A 23,111-nucleotide genomic window follows, 5' to 3' on the forward strand; every position below is an offset into this window, starting at 1 on the left:
TAGGCTATAAATTAAAATTGCATGCATTTCCATTTTACACTAAGGAACAAATACTATCCAACCAAACGACTTTACATCTAATAATACCAAACGTAATTTCAAAAGCAGTATATATATATATATATAGCCTTTGATTCCCTATAGCCTATAGAGTTTTAGAGAATTATTTTAATCCCCACATCCTTCCCTTCACAGTAATCAATGCTATATAGGCTACTTCACCAATAGACCATAAATATATAAAATAAAGATAGCCTATGCAACAGGCATGTTTAAACGACAAACAATAAAGCCAAAACCAGCTTTTCAGTTGTGCATTAGTTCCAGGGACCTTAAAGTGGCCGCGAGGGCCGGTCTGATAAAATGTATTCATTGCAAGTTTGCCATGCGCACTTGGGGCCAAAGTGAGGGGAAGAAAAATTGTTTTTTGTTTTTTTACATATTTGATAACGAAGCGTATATTTGCACTAATTGCTAGTACTAAAGACACCCGTCACGAAATAGCCACAGTGGCGTAGATCGTAGCGTGAAGAGCTTAAAAAGCAGCTTTTGATGCGCTCGACCCGAGTTCGAATGGCGAATAAGGGTCTTATCAAGCGAAACAATCGCTCATTAAAAAAAAAAAAGAAAAACAAAGTTTAAGTTTTATACACTCAAATGGTTGCCTTGCTCTGTTCTGTGATGCGCGTTCATGACTCTCCTGTTGTAACACGTTTATCAGAATGAACAAATCTTTTTTCGTGTCATTTGGTTCATTCAACGAACGAAATGAACAAACTGACTCTGAAAAAGATTCGTTCATTTTCATGAACGAGTTGTATGTCGTGTGTTCTGTTAAGTGAAGTGACAGAGTTGCTGCTACGATCCATGCTGTCAAACTTGACGTTCTTAATGTGAATAAAATGGCAGAGAAAAAAAATATTATAAATTTGAATAAAACATGTGTCTGTAGTTGCCCAGAGATTTCCACACATGGCTAGCAGTGACGGCAAACGGATCAAGCAGGGTGAACAAATTTCTATGCTCCCTGAGGAATACTGTTGCGCACCGACGTCTACAATATTTGAAATTGTAGTTCATCTTTTTTTTTTGGTCTAATTTTTTTTTCTATTCGGTTTAAAATGTTTTTGTACATTTATCCTACATTTGGCTTTGGTTAAATTTAATTAGCCTATGTTGTAGCTACTATTTTAATTTATTTATCTGTCTTAAAAGTTTGTTATATTCTTTTTTGTTTGTTTGTTTATTTTTAACATCTGGCTCTTTACTGTCTCGTTCTTGTCAAAATTATTTGTTGAAAAAGATTACATTTCTCTCATTCTTTTCTCATTTTTTTTTTTTTTTACAAGATCTTGTGCTCTTTTTTCCCCTTTAATAATCAGATAGTAAACTTACATTTTAAAATGGAGCAATTGCTGCTGTTTTGCACAATGTCCCTTTGACAATGTCCCAAACGACTTTGAAATGTGACTAGTTTTTGCCACGGTAGACTACCAACTGCACACGTTTTGATGAAAAATATTTTCAATATTTATTAAAGAAATTAATTGACAATCATGACCTGTAAGCCCATTTAATTCTTAGTATAACAAAGTACACAAATGCTGCCGAGTAACATCGTTTAGTAACTGCAAGCCCTGAAAATGTTTTAATTTTATGATCATTTGGTTTAATTTATTACACTTATGTTTCAGTTAATAAATCTACTAACAAATTAAAATAACACAAAGTAAAAGACAAGTAACCTATTGACATCGCCTTTCTAAATTATAGAAAAACTACACAGCCTAATATCAAAGTGTGCCTACTTTGCTTAAATTTGATGCAATAATGGAGGCCTATTTTTACGTCACATTTATTTTATTTGAATTGACTTTTTTCAGTATTGTGATTATGAATTTGTTTAACTACAATGTTTAACTTGAATTTATCTGCGACCTCAGCTCTCAATGAGCAGTGGCAGATTATGTCATACAGAGAATTAATGGATACTTTAAATAAATAAACAGTTAATAAACTCACAAATAAACAGTTACCTATTTAAGCATCAAGAACGGTAAAAGATTAAAGCTGTCGGCCAACATCGGTTAATGCATGCTATAAGGAGGTCGATCTTGGGTCGTCGTGGAAGCTCCAGGTTGATGTACAGTAGTTGCATTAAACACAGAGCTAAGTAACCGTTAGAATGTGATTGCATTATCGTCATATCCGTTTGTAAAGCCTCATTGATGTAGCCTAATATGTTCCTACTGCAATGTTTTAAGTTTTCATTATTTATTCAATTTAATTTTCGTTTTGTGATTATTAAGTGATTTAACTATTAATTAATTTAGTTTCACTTGAATTAATCCGCTACCAGCTTTCAATGGCTCTGAATGAGCCGCGGCACTGCTGCAGATTACGCATTAGAGAGATAAAAGGACACTTTCAAAGTCTGTGATTGTAGCGGCTCTTAGCGGCAAAAGGCAGCAAATACACCCCAAATTGTGCAGGTTTTGAAATTTAGATTTTTCCAGTCTGATTCTGAAGTTAAATTTGTTATTTTACATTAGAATAGCTTGTAGATTAGATTAGAAGATGACATATTTGTCTATAATATAAAGTCCAGTTTGAATGTTTTGTTAATACTTAATAAAAGACAAGTTAAATAGTAAAACATAATACAATCATTTATTAGAACAATGCATTTCTTTCAAAATACATTATTTTTCATAACAGATTCTCATCCTGTTGACCCCTGCTTCAACTACAATGTGCTGGATAATGCGTGGAGAGCCACCAACAGACAATCTTACATCCCCATGTGTGACGAATCTGTCTCCTGGAGCGGCTGGTACCGTCTCTTCCTTTATGGCTTTAGTGTTCAAATCCCAGACACTTGTGTTGAGAAGTATCGCTGTAGCACTGCTGTCCCGCTGTGGATACGTGGTGGACACCCAAAAGTGGAGGATGGAGTCGTCAGTCGCGATGTCTGCGGTCACTGGGACAATTACTGCTGCTATTACGGGTCTTTTCCCATTAAAGTCAAAGCCTGTCCAGGAAATTATTATGTCTATGAGCTGGTTAGACCAACTCGCTGCAATTTTGCATACTGTTCAGGTAATTGTGTTCATACAAGCTCTTTCTACACATTCATGATATTTGTGTCTCTGTTCATTAATCATTATTCATCCATACTTTCAGATGTTAGCAGCATTAACACCAGCTCTGCAGCTGTCTTACCAGCGCCCATCTCAACTGGTAATGTAACACACTGTGTCTCTTAGGTTATTTTTCTGGCCTGATGACTGTGATGATCTCTGCACAGCAAAATCCCTAGTGTTAAATTAACACTGCAGTGTTTATATAGAGTCCACAGTCAGAGAGTGTTAAATGAAAACTGAAGCAGTGTTAAAGTTAATGAGATAATTAAGTAATTAATTCAGTATTATTGAAGACACCTAATGTTGACAAGCAGAATCACTGAAGGAAAAAATTATGTTGCCATAATGTTACATTTACTTTATTGATTATAGCAGCACTGATCTTGAAAAGCATTTTTTACTTTTACAATATAATCCAAATAATTTAATCAAACTTAATCAAATTTTTTTAAAGACATCAGCCTGTGAATCTCAACAATGATGACAATTGCAAAGCATTTTGCTGTGCATTTTGGATGCCACCAATCAAAACTCATTCATGGCTCCCATCATGCATTGCTGCATGATTAAATAATGACCTCATGTTCAGGGGTGATCTGCTTGTTACCATTGTTGGGATTCATAGGCTAATTATTGATGTCTGTATCAGAGATGGGCAGTATTTTAATTACATACATTTGACATAAGTATTTCATAACTTTTGAGTATTTTGTAATTCGTTTTTTTTCCTAACATAAAAAAATCTAATGAAATTTGTATAAGTTCTTTGAGAGACTGTATTTTAAATACTTATTTAACCCTTTCACACGTAAGTTTAAAATATTCTAACTGACCCCCCAGCGTGAGTTTTTCAAGGCGACCGTTACTTAGAATTTGCCACTTTAATGTTTCCATGGTGAGGCATCATTGCTTGTCACGTGACACACCACAACCACAACAGAGTGCAGAATGAATGATGATCTGCTTTTTTGTAATTTTTCCTTTTTTTATTAAAGATATTCACAAATGTATTAGCTATAACATGAAATACTGATATTCCGATTGTCAAATATGGGCGATCATGTTAGTTGAGCTGTATGCACAATGGGCGGCGCCATTTTATTTATTTTTTTTTCAGTTCAGAGAATCGGATCTGTTAGATTTACATCGTCAATTCCTCCACTTCTCACGAAATACATGATAGTAAGTGGCTGGTGAACTGGGAGAAGAATAGGGTCAAATGTTAAGCTACTTACACAATGTGTATCTGATAGGAATAAAACGTGTCATCTTATTATAATTGAAAGGATTATTATTGCTGCTTCCATAGACATCAGTGTGTATTTTACAAACTCAAACCCACACTAACGCAGTAACATAATGAGGCTCCATACATGCAAAACAAAGCATTGAGAACTTTGTAAGTGTACAGACTGTTTAATAAGAAGATACGTTATAAAGACAGTATGTATACAGACAGGAGCCATCTTAGAAAATAGTCTCGATAAGTCAAACCACGACCGTCGTGCTGAGTGAGCTGAACTGTATGAAGTTCAGCGAACTTCTGAACTGTATGAACGGCGTTATTGAACCATTTGCAAACCACAACCATTCAAGAAAATCTAGTCCTGCCCTACAGTTTCATTATCGCAATTCCAATTGCATGTCTTTTAAATAAACAAAGTTTTAGATTGTTAAAATGAAATAATAGTTTCCACACAAAACTTTTTCGAAACTGTATAATTAAAGCAACAGATTCTCGTGTTTTCACAACAGATTTTCATTCCACTGACCCCTGCTACCACTACACTGTGCTGGATGATCCTTGGAGAGCCAACAGCAGACAATATTACTCCTATTACAACAACTACTACTACTATAACTACAACTGCAACAACTACTACAAGTGTGACACCAATGTTATTTGGAGCGGCTGGTATCGTCTCTTCATTAACGGCCTGAACGCTCATATCCCAGACACGTGTGTTGAGAAGTACAGCTGTGGCACTGAAGTCCCACTGTGGATCCATGGTGGACACCCAACAGTTGAGGATGGAGTCGTCACTCGAGATGTCTGCGGTCACTATAACGATTACTGCTGCTATTACGGGTCTCTTCCCATTAAAGTCAAAGCCTGTCCAGGCAATTACTATGTCTATGAGCTGGTTAGACCAACTTACTGCTGTTCAACATACTGTGCAGGTAATTATAATCACATGAGCTCTTTCTACACATTCATGATATTTGTGTTTCTGTTGATTAATCATTATTCATCCAAACTTTCAGACACTGGCAGCATTAACACCAGCTCTACAACTGTCACACCAGTGACCATCGCAACTGGTAACAGAGTTTATACAGAGATTCTTAAATTGAATTTACTACCTTCTTACACCTATTTTACTACCATCACAATATTCTTACTACCAACACGGCTTCAAACTTTAACATAATTCAACCCACAAGAGCAAAAATAAGACCTGCTCCAAACAGTAGCACCCTGGCAAAAAAAGGAAATGACATTAAAGGTTAATTTAGGGAAAGTCTGATATTCACAATATTTGAAAAATATTCAATATTTTTCACTGGCAATATTTGAAAAATGCAGGATAAGTGGATAGACCCCAGCAGAGATAGAGGGGGCGTGCACCTGAGACCTGCTGTCAGACTCTCTAAAATGGAGAGTGGAGAATTCAACTGCAGTAGCCACCGTTCAACCTGAAGAGGGCCGCACTAAGACGTTTTAAATGTCAAAAAAGTTACTCGAATCAATAAACAGCACTAATAAGGCCCTATTCTTACAGATCATTAACTAAAAAAATTGGTTTAGGTTTTAGCTACCCTTTAATCAGTAAAATAGTTTCACTTCTGAAAAGCTATTGATATAGAATATAGTAACGTTAAACTAGTAACAGCGCTGTTTTGAATGCCGCTACTGCCCCTAACCAATAACTATATAAAAATAAACTTACTTTGATGTGCTGCAACAGATCCTCAGCTCTTCCATGTCCCAGAAATTGTGAGCCAAAATACCTCGAGCGGACACAGCCATCCTCCAAAAAAACGAATCTGTATGTCCATTTGTTTTTTCTTTGACGATTCATTCAGACTCTCATCAAACATAAGTACGTATGGTCCGGCATGATTTATAGCTTCAACCGTTCACTTTGGCCAAAGACAAGACCAGCTACATGATCAAATTTGGCATCACCCCCTATTTTAAGAAGCAACTGGATGAAGCTATAAATCATGCCGGACCATACGTACTTATGTTTTATACGCAAGTACGTATGGTCCGGGAACATCATGCTAAACAGGTCTCGTATGCCATCATTGGACTTGAACAAGTGGTGTTTCACTGCCAAGTCTAAACACCATAGTACTTCAGCCTGTAGCATAGCAGTGGTGGTACAGATCGACTGTATGCTGGTGGTAGGATTACTGGCAGTGGACTGCGAGGAGCAAGCAGGCAAGGTTGGGGGAGCAGTGGAGGTTGATGGCGTCGATGTAGCCGCTGGTTCAGTGTAAAACAGCGACAGCGGTAGCTGGGTGTTATGTCTTACGCGCATCCTGGCTTGGTGGCTAGTCGACTCCCTGTGGGAATTAACTGCCTTCACCCCCATCCAAGTAATATTTATCGTTTTCTTGCAAACGTAGCAAAAACCTTCTCGACTGTTTCCAACTACTGGCCTAAGCCAGTCTTTAAACCGAGCGTCCTCCAGCCAGAGGTCCGAAAACTTGCACTTGCCCATATTTATTTGGTAAACTCACGCGGAGCACAGGTTTACCGCCAAGCTAAGGTAACGTAGCTTGAACCACCCAATGTACACATCGCGTGACGTCGTTCCGTTCACTCACATCCGACCTTTCTTTTTGCTGTCTTTGCGTCCGACTCAAAATAAATTCATGTAAGTTTAAAGTTTAAATAGGCCTGCACTCGTAAATTACCCTGATTGAAAACCATTTAGACCCAGTTAGATGGGGCTTTGAAAATTTACTACCTCGTCAGATGACGTTTACTACTTTTTACTACTTTTTACTGGCCTTAATTTGGCATAATTTAAGTTACTACCTTTTACAACCCCGCGGAAACCCTGGGTAAAGTAACACATTGTGTTTCTAATAGCTTATTTTCTAAGCAAGCCGTTAATCAGCAGTTCATGCAATAGACCAGTTATCTTTCTTCTAGGTTGTAGTGCTTGCCTGTTTGTTCGTGACTCAGGCACGTTCAGGGAAAGGACACATATACAGCATTATGGGAAATCAAGGTCAATTAAAACACAACAATTATAAACCTCCAATGAATTTGTGTACTTTGTTCACTGAGGGGAATATCTTTGATGTGTTCTGTGTTTTTCTATTGTGTGTTTATAATTACAATTTGTAAACTCAGAATTTTTGGAGAGCTCCAACTTGTACCATTGGACTGCTTCAGAGTCACTTTCCCATTCATACTGTTCCCATAAAGGCATAATATTCAATCCAAGGACGTGAATATTATGCAACACTTTTTGTCAAGTTTCAGCAACACATTTTGTCTTCTTTCTTTATTTTTAATGTTTTCATTACAGTTCTCTCTGTTGACCCCTGCTACAACTACACTGTGCTGGATGATCCAAGGAGAGCCACCAGTTACACATATACCTCCTCCATGTGTGACATCTCCGTTTCCTGGAGCGGCTGGTATCGTCTGTTCTATTACGGCTTGAATGTTCAGATCCCAGACACATGTGTTGCAACATACAGGTGTGGCACTGCTGCCCCGCTGTGGATACGTGGTGGACACCCAACAATTGAGGATGGAGTCGTCACTCGAGATGTTTGCAGTCACTGGAGCAATAACTGCTGCATTTTTGGATCTTTTCCCATTAAAATCAAAGCCTGTCCAGGCAATTATTATGTCTATGAGCTGGTTAGTCCAACTTTATGCAATTCAGCATACTGTGCAGGTAATTATCTTTACATGAGTTCTTTCTACACATTCATGATTGTTGTGTTTCTGTTTATTAATCATTATTCATCCAAACTTTCAGACACTGGCAGCATCTACAACAGCTCTCCAGCTGTTACATCAGCGAGCAACTCAACTGGTAATGCAACACACTGTGTCTCCTTGGTTATTTTCTGGCCTGGTGAATGCACAGCAAAATCCCCAGTGTCAAATTAACGCCCCTTGTGTACATAAAGTCATATAAGTTCTGAAAGTTAAAATAGGATAGGTGTTTAAAGAAAGAATTCACACAAACATGTTGTTCTAAAGCCGCATGAAGTTCAGATTTGTATAGTAAATACTCTGTCACTGTAAATAGTTGCATAATTCTATTCTTTTGAATTTCAAACCAGTCTGAATAATACATTTTGAGAATCACAAGAAAATAATCCATGACAATGTAGATTTCAACTGGTGCATCTAAAGAGAAGAAAATGACACCGAAAGCATCCAATAAATGTAATTTAGTAATAACTCACTGTTTATTATATCTACATTAGCTATTTTAATTGGATGTTTGTTGATTCATTGGTATTCATATGTCATTATTTTTTTCAGCTGTTAATAACATCAGCAGCACTGACACAACAGTCACACCACAGAATACCTCAGCTGGTAATGTAGTCTGATGTTTCCTCTTTTGGATTGTGTTTTGTCTGAATAATTGTGGACCACTGAATTGAACTGGTGTGTTTGTGTGTCTATAGATAAAGATGAGCTGATGAAAATGTGTGTTTCAAACTGTTTATGGTTTCAGTTTCTTTGCTGGTCACTTCCTCACCATCTACCAGTTCTACTTCCAGTTAGACTGGACTGTATTGAAATATAATAATATCTTAATAAGAACACAGCACTTAATCTGATTCTGACTTAGCATCTCTTTTAATCTTGTTAATGTTACAGATCATTTACTGTCAGTCACTTCCTCTACATCTACCAGTCCCACTACTGAAGGTGAGCATGTTTCTGGGCTAAATGTGACTTTCAAGAGATCCTCCTTCATAATTGGTGTATTTTTAAAAAAAACACAGTAATTCAGCATTCAAGTCTGATTTATCATGTGTTATTGTTTCAGTTTCTTTACAGCCGGACACTTCCACACCAACTACCAGTTCAACATCTACAGGTGAGGATGATTCTGGACTCAGTGTGGCTGTTTAAAAGAAATCCATCAATATGGTTTTCCTCATGAAGAACACATTAGTTCATTATCCCAGTCTGGTTTAATATAGTTCCCTTTCGTGGGAACTCACGATGAGTCAATGACGCTTTGGGAACGCTCCCAGTGTGAATGCGTCAACTATGTCAACTTGTCCAATTGAAGGAATTAACATTCAGGAAGTGATAAAAGAGCATCCGGAATCTAAAGTTAAACATGTAAAGGTCAACTGCCAAGGGGGTAATCCATCGACCGGAAGTTGAAGCTGGATGGGTGCCGCCATCTTGTAGCAGAACTTCACTTGCGATAGCATTTCCATTGACTCCCATTCATTTGGGCGTCACTTTGACAGCGAATAACTTTACTTCTGAGGCCTTTGAAGACTCCATTTGTCCATTATTTATTTCTGAAGAAACACGACAATGTATAAAAATGCTCCATTTTCTTGTAGCTTATGTTATGGCCCCGTAGAAGCAGTCTTTGTGCAAGTAGGCTAACGATTGTGTCATAACCACGCAACTCTCTGTCGCACAGTAGAGAGATTACCATATGGACAGGAGGAGAAGCTTGCGGGCAATCTGGGTAACGTGGAGGACAAATGACAAAATAATTAATCAGAATACCTAGCAAAAGTGTCTCCTGCTCCTAGCTCATGAACAGCTCCTTCTCACACTGTCCACCTCTGCAAGTTTTGGAAGGGAATGATTCAGATTTCTCATGCCACAGCCACCAGAAGACAGACGGATTGCTCACATCACATCTACATTGTCAAGCTTTGTTTGAGTCAGTTTGAGTCTGCGCATTAGGAACGGAAGTCCTAAAAAATGGGCTTCACTTGTCTCAGTTGAGTTCCAGTGAGATGGCTCTGTCGACTCCTTATACTGTCTACTGCTCAACTAAAACAAACACTGATCCCCATAATGGTGACTAAAATTGTTTGTAAATAATGCTCAATCATCACTCAATCAATAACTTAAATTGCATATTAACGTTAACACTCTTCAGTGTTAATTTAACACGCAATGTTAAAATTATAACACTATTGAGTCCTTAACACTCTTGAGTTTTTGCTGTGTAGTAACATTCAGGAAACTGGACATTTGTATGTTCTTGGAATGTTAGAAATCAACATTAGTATCATGTTGAATTTTTAATCGAAAAATTACATTTAAAGAACGTTTGAGGAACATTATACATTTTAAAACATGTTCCTCTAACATCAAGAAAACTGGACATAGCGTCGGTCTTTACAGTCGTTACCTCATTGTTCCATAAAAAGATAGAGAACTGCGCCACATACTAGATCTTCGTCTGTTGAAGTGTTCGGTGCTAAAACTCAATTTCAAGATACTGACACTCAAACAGATTGTGACTCAAATCAAATCCGAGGACTGGTTTGTCACAATAGATCTAAACAACGCATACTTCCATATCTCCATCCTCCCTCAGCACAGGAGGTTCCTGAAGGTTTCTTTCAGGGGCAAAGCACACCAGTTTCAGGCACTTCCTTTCGGTCTAACCATATCACCCCACACATTCACAAAGCGCATAGATGCAGCTCTGGCCCCGAATTGCATGAAAAACTGGTTGATTCTAGGGGAATCAGAACAGTTAGCAGTTCGGCATCGAGATGTCGTCCTAGCATTTTAGGGTTGGGGTTATGGCTTAATGCCAAGAAGAATGTACTTTCTCCAGTACAGATGATCACTTTTCTTGGAGTGGTCTGAGACGTTCTGTCGCCCGCTCATGCAGCTGCTATACTGCCACAAAAGAGCTAAAGTTAGTGAATCTTAACAGAATCACTTATACGGCCGAGTAAATGACTCCTCCAGCGTTCATTTGAAAGGGCCGTAACTATAATCTCTGCAGCGGATATAAATATCCAAACTACAGTGAAACACTATTTATTAGCAGGGTAACCTAGATCATCAGTTTAAGACATTAAATATGTAAGCAAACAACACAAGAACAATTCTGTTTGAAATATAAACAAGACTTTGATTATTCTAACACATAAAACTAATATCTAACACAATCACACACACACACACACACACATTCATACGAGTTGTAGAAAGAAAGAGAGTGAGAAAAAAAATTGTTTTAAGAGTGAGATGGTGAAATCTCAAGTTTCTATACACTTATAAGACATGACCTGAACGAACCATTGTTACGAACCGTTGTGGGTCTAGGGTTGGTACCGCAACATTTATATATTGAACATACTGCTGAAAGTGGAGTGTGGTGGACAAACACATGTCAGACTCATTTTGAAGAGAAAAAATAACTGGAATTTATTTCTGTAAGCCGAAGCCATTGAGTCCAGTCAATAATAATCATAATAACAATAAGTGCCACATACAATAAATGATAGGGTGAATAAAACCAACAAACAATAAAAAGGAAAAGAACAAAAGTGGCGCCAAAAGAAAGAACACAAGATAACAAAACACTCCTTACATCTAACCTAATCTAACCAAAGAAAAATGTAGAAAATAAACCGAAATCTTCGGTGCATCCGGCACCCTAACTCACTATCTAATAAAACAAAAATACAACGGGTGGCGCTCACTTCTTACCTGGTGTTTCTAACAATTATCTGCTACGGGTACAATGTATATCGCGATATACTTGCCTATGTTCTTTTCCCCGAAAAGCAAACAAAAGCTAACAACACGAATGAATATCACCCATTCAAAAATAGATAAACATGTCGCATAAAGCACATAATGCAACTCTCATTCCGCTAGTGACCTCAAATCACTTTACAAAGAGAGAACAGAGTTTTCTACCATAAGCTACAACAAAGGAGAGACACTGGGACAATGAACGCAACATCCTTTTAACCAGCTGGGACGATCTCCAATTAGTCACCAAGCCCCGCCTTACGGATGAATGGCGTCCGACTCGGCCAATCCCAGCAACCTATAGGCAGAGATCAGGCGATAGAGACAGAGAGAGAGTAATGAGCAGCATAACGACTAACAGGTGATAAACACATCAATATACACAGAATAACAAAACGCCACACACACACGTGGAACGTAACAACCATCAATCATTAATTTAAACCTTCTATCGTTACTTTGGCGGATTGTTCAATTTTATATCAATGCAAAGTTCAGTTAAGAGTCTGGAGTGCTACTTGCATGTTATTGCGTTACTTTGGCCTTGTTTACATTGCATGGTTCAAGTGACCCAAATCCGATTTTTTTTCCTCTCATGTGCCACAGATCGGATATGACCGGTGAACGTGTAAGCAGGAAAAAAAACGCATGGATTCCGATTTTCTCAGATCGGATTCAGGCCTCATTCATATGTTGTAATAAATCGGATATGAATCGGATACGTGCATTTGCGTGTGCCATGTAAGCAGACAAATCGGATATTCCCCAGTAAATGCGAGTCATGCGTCATTAAAAAGTGTGCGATTATGGGCGCGATGGAAGAAAGGATACACACAGTGGAGCAATGCGGAGGTCTTTTGAGTGTTTGGGGTGAAGAGTGCAGGCAAAAATGCAGGGTTGTTACAGAAGACATTTCAAATGCAAAAATCGGATATAGGTCACTTTTAAAAGATGAAGTAAGCAGGTCGTCAAAAAATCGGATATAGTCAGAAAATCGGATTTGGGCATCAAGACCTGCAGTGTAAATGCAGCCTTTGGGGATTCACCAGTCTGAATGATACATTTTGAGAATCACAAGAAAATAATCCATGAGAATGCAGATCTCAACTGGTGCATCTAAAGAGAAGAAAATGGCACTGAAAGCATCCAATAAATGTAATTTAGTAATAACTCACTGTTTATTATATCTACATTAGCTATTTTAATTGGATGTTTGTTGATTCATTGGTATTCATATGTCATTATTTTTTTCAGCTGTTAATAACATCAGCAGCACTGACACAACAGTCACACCACAGAATACCTCAGCTGGTAATGTAGTCTGATGTTTCCTCTTTTGGATTGCATTTTATCTGAATGATTGTGGACCACAGAGTTGAACTGGTGTGTTTGTGTGTCTATAGATAAAGATGAGCTGATGAAAACATGTGTTTCAATCTGTTATTGTTTCAGTTACTTTTCAGCCGGTCACTTCCACAACATCTACCAGTTCTGCTTCTACGGGTGAGGATGATGTTACACTGGACTGTGTATATTGAAATGCCCTATGTAATTAATGTCTTCATGAAGAACTCAGCACTTCATCTAAATTTGACATGGGATCTCCTTTCATCTTGTTAATGTTACAGAACATTTACTATCAGTCACTTCCACAACATCTACAAGTCCCACTACTGAAGGTGAGCATGTTTCTGGGCTGAATGTGACTTTCCAAAGATCCTCCTGCATAATTAGTGTCTTCTTGAAAAAAAAACATTAATTCATCATCTGAGTCTGCTTTATCATCTGGTTATTGTTTCAGTTTCTTTACTACCGGTCACTTCCACACCATCTACCAGTTCTACTTCTACAGGTGAGGATTGTGTTAGACTGGACTGTATTGAACTGCAACCCTCCATAATTTCTTAACTAGAACACAGCACATCATCTAATTTTGACTTAGCATCTCTTTTCATCTTGTTAATGTTACAGATCATTTACTGTCAGTCACTTCCTCTACATCTACCGGTCCCACTACTGAAGGTGAGCATGTTTCTGGGCTGAATGTGACTTTCCAAAGATCCTCCTGCATAATTAGTGTCTTCTTGAAAAAAAAACATTAATTCATCATCTGAGTCTGCTTTATCATCTGGTTATTGTTTCAGTTTCTTTACTACCGGTCACTTCCACACCATCTACCAGTTCTACTTCTACAGGTGAGGATTGTGTTAGACTGGACTGTATTGAACTGCAACCCTCCATAATTTCTTAACTAGAACACAGCACATCATCTAATTTTGACTTAGCATCTCTTTTCATCTTGTTAATGTTACAGATCATTTACTGTCAGTCACTTCCTCTACATCTACCAGTCCCACTACTGAAGGTGAGCATGTTTCTGGGCTAAATGTGACTTTAAAAGATCCTCCTGCATAATTAGTGTCTTATTGAAAAACACAGTAATTCAGCATACTAGTCTGATTTATCATGCATTATTGTTTCAGTTTCTTTACAGCCGGACACTTCCACAACATCTACCAGTTCAACATCTACAGGTGAGGATGATTCAGGACTCAATCTGGCCGTTTAAAAGAAATCCATCAATATGGTTTTCCTCATTAGTTCATTTTTCACGTTCACAGAACCAACACTGAATCTTGAGCCCGATCTCGTGAAAGTTCGTATCTATAGCACAAATGTAATTTCTCGTCCCATTTATATGCCAAAACTAGTTTTTGTGTGTATATGGTACGCGTTTTTCGCGTGCATATGATACACACTTTTTGGCGTATAATAAGTACGAACTTCCCACCCCCCTTCCCCCTAAACCTACTCAGGGGGTTTTCAGTGCGTAGCATATGCATGCAAAAACCAATTTTGGTGTATAAATGCCACGAGAAATGACAAGCGTGGTATAGATATGCACTTTCATGAGACTGTGTTGGAATATTTGGAGAAGATTCTTATAACACAATTCTGTTAGCTGGGGATGAGCTGATGGAGACATGTGTTTCAATCTGTTATTGTTTCAGTTCCTTTTCAGCCGGTCACTTCCACAACATCTACCGGTTCTACATCTGCAGGTGAGGATGATGTTACACTGGACTGTATATATTGGAATGCCCTCCATAATTAATAATGCCTTCATGAAATTTGACATGGCATCTCTTTTCATCTGGTTAATGTTACAAATCATTTACTCTCAGTCACTTCCACAACATCTACCAGTCCCACTACTGAAGGTGAGCATGTTTCTGGGCTGAAAGTGACTTTCAAGAGATCCTCCTTCATAATTAGTGTCTTCTTGGAAAAAAAAAAAAAAACATTAATTCATCACGCTTTATCATCTCTTTATTTTTTCAGTTTCTTTACTGCCGGTCACTTCCACACCTTCTAGCAGTTCTACTTCCACAGGTGAGGATGATGTTAGACTGCACTGTATTGAAATGCAACCTTCCATAATGTGTTAATAAAAACACAGCACATCATCTAATTCTGACTTAGCATCTCTTTTCATCTTGTTAATGTTACAGATCATTTACTGTCAGTCACTTCCTCTACATCTACCAGTCCCACTACTGAAGGTGAGCATGTTTCTGGGCTAAATGTGACTTTCAAAAGATCTTCCTTCATAATTAGTGTTTTCTTGAAAAACACAGTAATTCAGCATACTAGTCTGATTTATCATGCACTATTGTTTCAGTTCCTTTACAGCCGGACACGTCCACAACATCTACCAGTTCAACATCTACAGGTGAGGATGATTCTGGACTCAATCTGGCCATTTAAAATAAACCCATTAACATGGTTTTCTTAATTAAGAACACAGTAGTTAATTATTCCAGTCTGGTTTAAAGAGCCCCTATCATAGCATTTGAAATGTTCCTATTTTTGTTTTGGGAGTTCCCAAAAACATTTCAACGTGCATGCAAGGATAAAAAACAATTTATTTGTCTTATAATATGCATTTATTTTTACCCGATTTGCTCAACGACTCCCAAATGATTCGTTCAACGATTCAATTTCCCAAAAACCTCCTTTGAGTGACGGAGGTGATTGGTCAATTGACCCAGTCAGTTGTTATTGGTAAACCGTAGGCAGCGATTGTCGGCAATGGAACGCCCATAACCAGCATTATAGCTTGTCAAGTGTTGAAAATTGTATATAGTGTTTGAAGAAACGTGTCAGAAAAAGTGCACTTTCCACACGGTCCCTTATTCGCGTCTCCGTCAAGAGCAAGCTTTCCCAGCGAAACTCACATTGCGGCGGCTTTTGAGGGACAGTGCTTATTATATAGAGCGAAGTCATATTTGGCTTATTCGTTTAGGAGGTATTTGCCATTTTTCAATGAATGTCTGGTGAATATCAAAAACAAAACTAACTTTACCCCACTTAGAAGCTGCGCGGAGTGTACACAACACACACAACACAATATAACTATGCATGCTACAGAAAACATAACAGCAAACATTATTAATAATACTTACAGATTGTGATTCGGAGGAGGACAAACCTGATCCATATACACTGCTTACTGAGCCCTCCTTCGGGAACAACCGGCTTGCGAATCCACATTTGAATTCATTATGTTTTTGAATGATTCATCATTAAAATGATGAGAACACAAGGTTCGGGCTATAATGTTGTGGTATCGTTGCAAATATGAACTCTAACCACTGATTCTTCACATGCTCGTCCCTGGGCAATGAAAACAAGTGGCTGAACTGTGTTTGCGATGCAGAACACAGCGTCTTCTCGACATGACACTACATAAACACACTACATAAACAGTCATTTTCAAAAATCCATGATAGGTTCTCTTTAACAAAGTTCCCTTTCAAGGGAACTCACAATGAGTCAACTACGCTTTGGGAACGCTCTCAGCGTGAATGACTCATGAAGCATCAATGTCAGCTAGTTCAATGGAAGGAATGAACATCATGGCGGATAACATCATGACCAGGAAGTGATAAAAGAGTATCCCGAATCTAAAGTTAATGAGTAAAGGTCAACTGCCCAACTAAACCAAACACCATAATGGACACTAAATTCGATTTTTATTCTTCAGTGATTCTGCTTGTTAACATCAGGTGTCTTCAATAATGGTCAATCATCACTCAATCAATAACTTAAAAAGCACATTAACTTTAACACTCTTCAGTGTTAATTTAAAGTACAAGTTCGGTATTTTACAATTAAAGCCCTGTTTTAAGATCGTCCCTGATGAAATAGAATAGTTAAGATTGTTTTTTAGACATATTCTGTGCTAACACAGAATCCAAAAATTCTTGTGACAGGAGCATCTGTCTAAAAAACAATCTTAACCATTCTATTTCATCAGGGACGATCTTAAAACAGGGCTTTAATTGTAAAATACCGAACTTGTCCTTTAACACTCAAATTTTAACACTTTTACACTATTGAGTCTTTAACACTCTTGAGTTTTTGCTGTGTAGTAACATTCATGAAACTTGACATTTTTATGTTCTTGGAATTTATCAAAATCCAAAATTACATTTAAAAATCATTTGAGGAACATTATACCTTTTAAAACATGTTCCTCTAACAAGAAGAAAACTGGACATTTTTTCACGTTCCCAGAAACAACACTGAATATTTAGAGAACGTTCTTATAACACAATTCTGTTAGCTGGGGATGAACTGATGGAAACGTGTTTCAATCTGTTATTGTTTCAGTTCCTTTTCAGCCAGTCACTTCCACAACATCTACCAGTTCTACATCTACAGGTGAGGATGATGTTACACTGGACTGTATACTGTATACTGTATATTGAAATGTCCTCCATAATTAATGTCTTCATGAAGAACTCAGCACTTCATCTAAATTTGACATGGCATCTCTTTTCACCTGGTTAATGTTACAGATAATTTACTGTCAGTCACTTCCACAACATCTACCAGTCCCACTACTGAAGGTGAGCATGTTTCTGAAAGTGACTTTCAAAAGATCCTCCTGCATAATTAGTGTCTTCTTGGGAAAAACAAACAAACAAACAAAAAAAACATTAAAGGGATACTTCACCTCTGGGAAGATGAATGTGTATTTAATATTGGTCGTTAATATAGAAGAAATATAAAAATTATTTTTGAAATTGAAGCATTCTAGACTGAGAAAAGGCAGAAAATGTATTTTTTACTCATGTGGCTGAAAGACAACAACTCCCAAAATGCACTTGCTTTGCTGCCCTTACGAGGCCACTCGCAAACCACGCCTACCGGTTACAGGTGGCAGAATCCAAAAAATGGATACAACTAGGATGCTTTGATACATCATGAGTTATTTGATACATTTCCATCGAAATGGTGCTAAATTGCATTGTACCGGGATGTACTTGTTACATTGAAGGAGGAGTGAAGCGGAGAGAATCCAAAAGCAAGCACTTTAATTAAATAAACAAACAGATAATCCAAGGCAAACTAAAAGAACATGAACTCAGAAAACAGAACTGAGGAAACAGAACTCAAAGCAGGAGCAAGAAACCACTACACGAATCAAAGACCGACAAACAAAGACTGGGGAACAGAGGTATAAATACACAGACAGACAAGCTAAACAAGGTAACAAGGGGGCGTGGCTAATCAGAAACACCTGGGGAGACTAATCAACAAAATGGGGAACAGCTGACATGGAAAGACAGGGGAACACATGACACATAAGAGCAAGATACAAAACCCACATGGGACATAGCCCCTTAAAACAAAAATAGAACAGTTCAGGAGGGTGGTCATGGGGGAGGGATGGAGGGTCAGGTCCGTGCAGGGGAGTAGGACCAGGGTATTACAAGGGCAAAGCAGGACGTGCAGGCAGCCAGGGCGGAGAAGACCCCTCGGGTGGCCAGGGTGGAGGCGAACCCTCAGGGGACCAGGGCGGAGCAGGATGAGCGGGCAGCCAAGGCGGTGAAGACCCCTCGGGCGGCCAAGGCAGTGAAGACTCCTCAGGCGGCCACGGCGGTGAAGACCATGGTGGCTCAGGAGCAAGAACAGAAACAGACACTGGCTCAGGAACAGACGAAACACACACTGCAGACACACACTCTGGCACGGGGACAGTCGACACGCACTCTGGCTCGGGGACAGACGACACACACTCTGGCTCGGAGGCAGCCATCTTCTCCGTAGACACTGGCTCGGAGAACGTGACGTGAATAGTCTCTGGATCAGTAGAAGTGATGTGAACAGTCTCTGGTTCGGCCATCCTGTCCGTAGACACTGGCTCGGAGGAAGTGACATGAACAGTCTCTGGTTCGGCCATCTTGTCCGTAGACACTGGCTCGGAGGAAGTGACGTGAAGCGTCTCTGGTTCGGCCATCTTGTCCGTAGACACTGGCTCGGAGGAAGTGACGTGAAGCGTCTCTGGCTTGGCAGAAGTGACGTGAAGTGTCTCTGGCTTGGCAGAAGTGACGTGAAGCGTCTCTGGCTGGACGGTCTCTGGCTGCTCATTCTTCTCCTCCTCCGTCTCCGGACCACCGGACTCGGGACCACCGGTGAAGGCATGGTGTGACACGGGATGAAGCTCTCCAGATATCTAGAGAGCGCCTCTCTCCAACCCAGGCCGGAGAGATCAGGGAGTTCCCTCGGGTTGACCTCCTCAGCCCCCAGCCGGTAACATAATTTAATTGCCTCGTCATCCAGGGAGCAGGAGGCAGCAAGAGGAACAAACCCCCACATAGGGTTGGGTATCGTTTGAATTTGATTCTGATTCCGATTCCGATTCCTTGTTTTGATTCCGGTTCCTAACGATTCTCGATTCCGATTCTTTTAAGAGGCAGGGTCAAAAAAGTTTAGCCAACCTTGCTAACCAACGGTCTTTCTGAAGGAAATAATCCTTTCTGAAGGAAATACTCCTTCTGTCACAAATACAAATTTTGCATTTTGCCGAGATTTCGTTATTTTTAGAAAAGTGAAGCCACACTTTGGACTGCCGACGTAAGCTACTCATGTTCGACTCGCGCGGTTATGCCAACACTTCCAGTAGACGCTTCTTCGTTGGTGTTGTTCAGCGGTTTCTTCTTCCGCTCGACGGACTCTGAATATCGAAACTAGGAATCGAAATTTTAACTTTTGAACGATTCCGGGAAAAACGAAAAGTTAGTCCCGATTCCAATCGATATTCGATTCTCGATACCCAACCCTACCCCCACGTATACTGGAATAGATCAAGGCTTTCCAGGGCAATCTGTCCAGCGAACTCCCGGTCTAGGCTGTGTAGATCAGACGAGATCCGTGCTGCTGGATTCATATTTGGTCGGTCGTTCTGTTACACTGAAGGAGGAGTGAAGTGGAGAGAATCCAAAAGCAAGCACTTTAATTAAATAGACAAACAGATAATCCAAGGCAAACTAACAGAACATGAACTCAAAAAATAGAACTTAGGAAACAGAACTCAAAGCAGGAGCAAGAAACCACTACACGAAACAACAACTGACAAACAAAGACTGGGGAACAGAGGTATAATTACACAGACAGACAAGCTAAACAAGGTAACAAGGGGGCGTGGCTAATCAGAAACACCTGGGGAGACTAATCAACAAAATGGGGAACAGCTGACATGGAAAGACAGGGGAACACATGACACACAAGAACAAGATACAAAACCCACACGTGACAGTACTAGCCTAATGTATATTGTTGTTCCTTTATCTCCCACACCTGTTTATCGTTGTATTGCGACTTGTGCAGGTAGCCGCGAACATCAGGTTCTCACCCACCCCAGCTCGAGTCTGTCTCGTTCCGGCCGTCTCTTGTTCCTCCATCTCCCGCAACTGGCTCGTACAGGTAGCCGCGAGCATCAGATTCTCGCAACAGATCTTCGAAATCCCCTTCTGCCATTTCAACTTCAAAACTACCTTCCACCATCGTGATTAACCTACTATACAAACTTTCTACACAGACCAAGAGGCAAGAGCCCGTTAGCTTAGCTTCTACAGAAAGATGGCTGACATGATCTTTACATTCTGTGAGTGAGATCCCGCCCCATATGGGCGTGGTGAAAACATGCGGAACACTGGCTGTAGTCTTTAGCCTTTGGCCCAAAAATCTTCCGATGGCGCAAAATGATGATTTTCCGATGGTAATTCAAAAATACGACTGATTTTCTACTGATACAAAGCTTAATGCTAAATCCTAAATCGCAAAAATGATGATTTTTCGCACGGTAATTCGGAAATACGACAGGTTTTCTACTGATACAAAGCTTGATGCTAAATCCTGAAGTATCCCTTTAATTCATCATCTGAGTCTGCTTCACCTGTTTATTGTTTCAGTTTCTTTACTGCCAGTCACTTCCACACCATCTACCAGTTCTACTTCTACAGGTGAGGATTGTGTTAGACTGCACTGTATTGAAATGCAACCTTCCATAATGTGTTAATAAGAACACAGCACATCATCTAATTCTGACTTAGCATCTCTTTTCATCTTGTTAATGTTACAGATCATTTACTGTCAGTCACTTCCTCTAAATCTACCAGTCCCACTACTGATGGTGAGCATGTTTCTGGGCTAAATGTGACTATCAAAAAACTATCAAAGACTATCCTGCTTAATTAGTGTCTTCTTAAAAAACACAGTAATTCAGCATACTAGCCTGATTTATCATGCATTATTGTTTCAGTTTCTTTACAGCCGGACACTTCTACAACATCTACCAGTTCAACATCTACAGGTGAGGATGATTCTGGACTCAGTCTGGCCGTTTAAAAGAAACCCATCAATATAGTTTTCCTCATGAAGAAAACAGTAGTTCATTATCCCATTCTGGTTTAACATAGTTTCCTTTCGAGGGAATTCACGATGCATCAACAATACTTTGTGAAAGCTCCCAGCGTGAATGCTTTATGAATCATCTATGTCAACTAGTCTAATGGAAGGAATGAACAACACGGCTGGGTGACGTCATGACCAGGAAGTGATAAAAGAGCATCCCGAATCTTAGTTAATGAGTAATGGTCAACTGCCCAACTAAACCAAACACTGATAATGGGTTCGAATCTACTGTGAGACACCTATGTGTCCCTGAGCAACACACTTAACCCCTAGTTGCTCCGAGGGGTGTAACCTCTGATATATATAGCAATTGTAAGTTGCTTTGCATAAAAGCATCAGTTAAATCAGAGGCGTAGGTTTGATTTTGAAATTGGTGGGGACGGGGACATCAATTTTAGAGCTGTACCGATTCACATGTTCAATTTTGATTCGAAAGCTCTCAGATCGATTGCGATTCTCGATTGCGATTTCGATTCTCTATTCCTGATATGATTCTCGATTTGACTATAATGAATATAGATGTAATACAAATCCTATATTTATATAAAAAAAGAACAGTGGACATAAGTTTACTAGTGGTTAATTAATACAAAGAAATTAAGAGCTAAAAACCTGTATATAAAAATCTTTTTATTTTAGGTACACTACACTAAATGCATAGAATGAATAGACAGGATTTTGATGCTAGATGCAAAAAAGACAGAACAGTCGCACAGCTTGATCAAACAGGATCAGGTTATTTTATGTTTAAGATAGATATAGATAAATAAATATTTAGACATTTTTTTATTACATTGATCTTACCTAAATGTTTATGTAATTTTTTGTTAAGAGTTTATGCAACAAGCTTGATTTCAATCTTTGAATTAAATTGAAAAAAGTAGCACAAATAAATAGAATAGAATAAAGACACAAATAAGATTTTGGGGTAGTTTTTTGTGGTATGTCAGAAATACCACAGAAACTGAATAAAGTAATCCAATGTAAAATAATACTGGATAGTCTTTTTAGTCCAGACTGAATTAAATACATAAGCTATTAATTCTGATTGCTTACAATTAATGCTATATTATGTTGTTATGACAACAGAATTAATGACAGACATGGCTGCGTTCACTTTAAGAACTATGGCACGGATCCGTTACTGTCTCATTATAGTGTCTGTCTGTCACACGCGTTTAATGCTAATTTAAGTCATAACCAACTGTCTTTACGAGGTTACTCACGAAGACCAGAGTTTTGACATTAATTTTGTGTGTTTTTAACTGTTAAAGCGATATAATACAGGGATAAAACTTTTGTGTCTGGCGAAAACTTTGTTTGTGAGGCGGATTTAAAGTGCACGCAGTGAAAGACATCTCTGAGTGTGCGCGAGCACGGGATGGTTGTTGCTTAATTGTTTAAACTGGTAAAACTTAAAAAGATGTGAAAATGATAAACGTTAGTTT

At 38.9% G+C, this 23,111-nt stretch overlaps 2 protein-coding genes and 1 long non-coding RNA gene across 4 annotated transcripts in view; all 3 read left to right on the plus strand.

Moving 5' to 3' along the window:
• LOC148981326 (uncharacterized) overlaps nt 1-13,436 on the plus strand; it is a 32,885-nt gene extending 19,449 nt beyond the window's left edge. The window contains exons 5-14 of the mRNA XM_089130741.1: nt 2,719-3,099; nt 3,184-3,240; nt 4,899-5,324; nt 5,409-5,465; nt 7,694-8,212; nt 8,671-8,727; nt 9,016-9,066; nt 9,188-9,238; nt 13,153-13,209; nt 13,351-13,436. Coding sequence (XP_088986867.1) covers nt 2,719-3,099; nt 3,184-3,240; nt 4,899-5,324; nt 5,409-5,465; nt 7,694-8,212; nt 8,671-8,727; nt 9,016-9,066; nt 9,188-9,238; nt 13,153-13,209; nt 13,351-13,436 — 1,742 coding nt within the window. The remainder of the gene's footprint in view (nt 1-2,718; nt 3,100-3,183; nt 3,241-4,898; nt 5,325-5,408; nt 5,466-7,693; nt 8,213-8,670; nt 8,728-9,015; nt 9,067-9,187; nt 9,239-13,152; nt 13,210-13,350) is intronic.
• Nucleotides 13,437-14,040: 604 nt separating this feature from the next.
• On the plus strand, nt 14,041-14,960 carry LOC148981327 (uncharacterized). Its single transcript, XR_016168447.1, has 4 exons — nt 14,041-14,093; nt 14,213-14,263; nt 14,382-14,432; nt 14,910-14,960. It is a non-coding gene; the product is annotated as an uncharacterized LOC148981327 (long non-coding RNA).
• Nucleotides 14,961-15,071: 111 nt separating this feature from the next.
• Nucleotides 15,072-23,111, plus strand: part of LOC120469721 (adhesion G protein-coupled receptor E4) — a 34,681-nt gene continuing 26,641 nt past the window's right edge. For both annotated transcript variants that reach the window (XM_089130836.1, XM_089130837.1), the window contains exons 1-9: nt 15,072-15,119; nt 15,241-15,291; nt 15,411-15,461; nt 15,581-15,631; nt 17,575-17,625; nt 17,763-17,813; nt 21,162-21,212; nt 21,332-21,382; nt 21,512-21,562. The gene's annotated coding sequence lies outside the window, so the exon portion shown is untranslated. The remainder of the gene's footprint in view (nt 15,120-15,240; nt 15,292-15,410; nt 15,462-15,580; nt 15,632-17,574; nt 17,626-17,762; nt 17,814-21,161; nt 21,213-21,331; nt 21,383-21,511; nt 21,563-23,111) is intronic.

This window comes from Pimephales promelas, chromosome 5 (assembly GCF_988280905.1).
Source record: "Pimephales promelas chromosome 5, fPimPro1.hap1.1, whole genome shotgun sequence".
Classification (NCBI taxonomy): domain Eukaryota; kingdom Metazoa; phylum Chordata; class Actinopteri; order Cypriniformes; family Leuciscidae; genus Pimephales; species Pimephales promelas.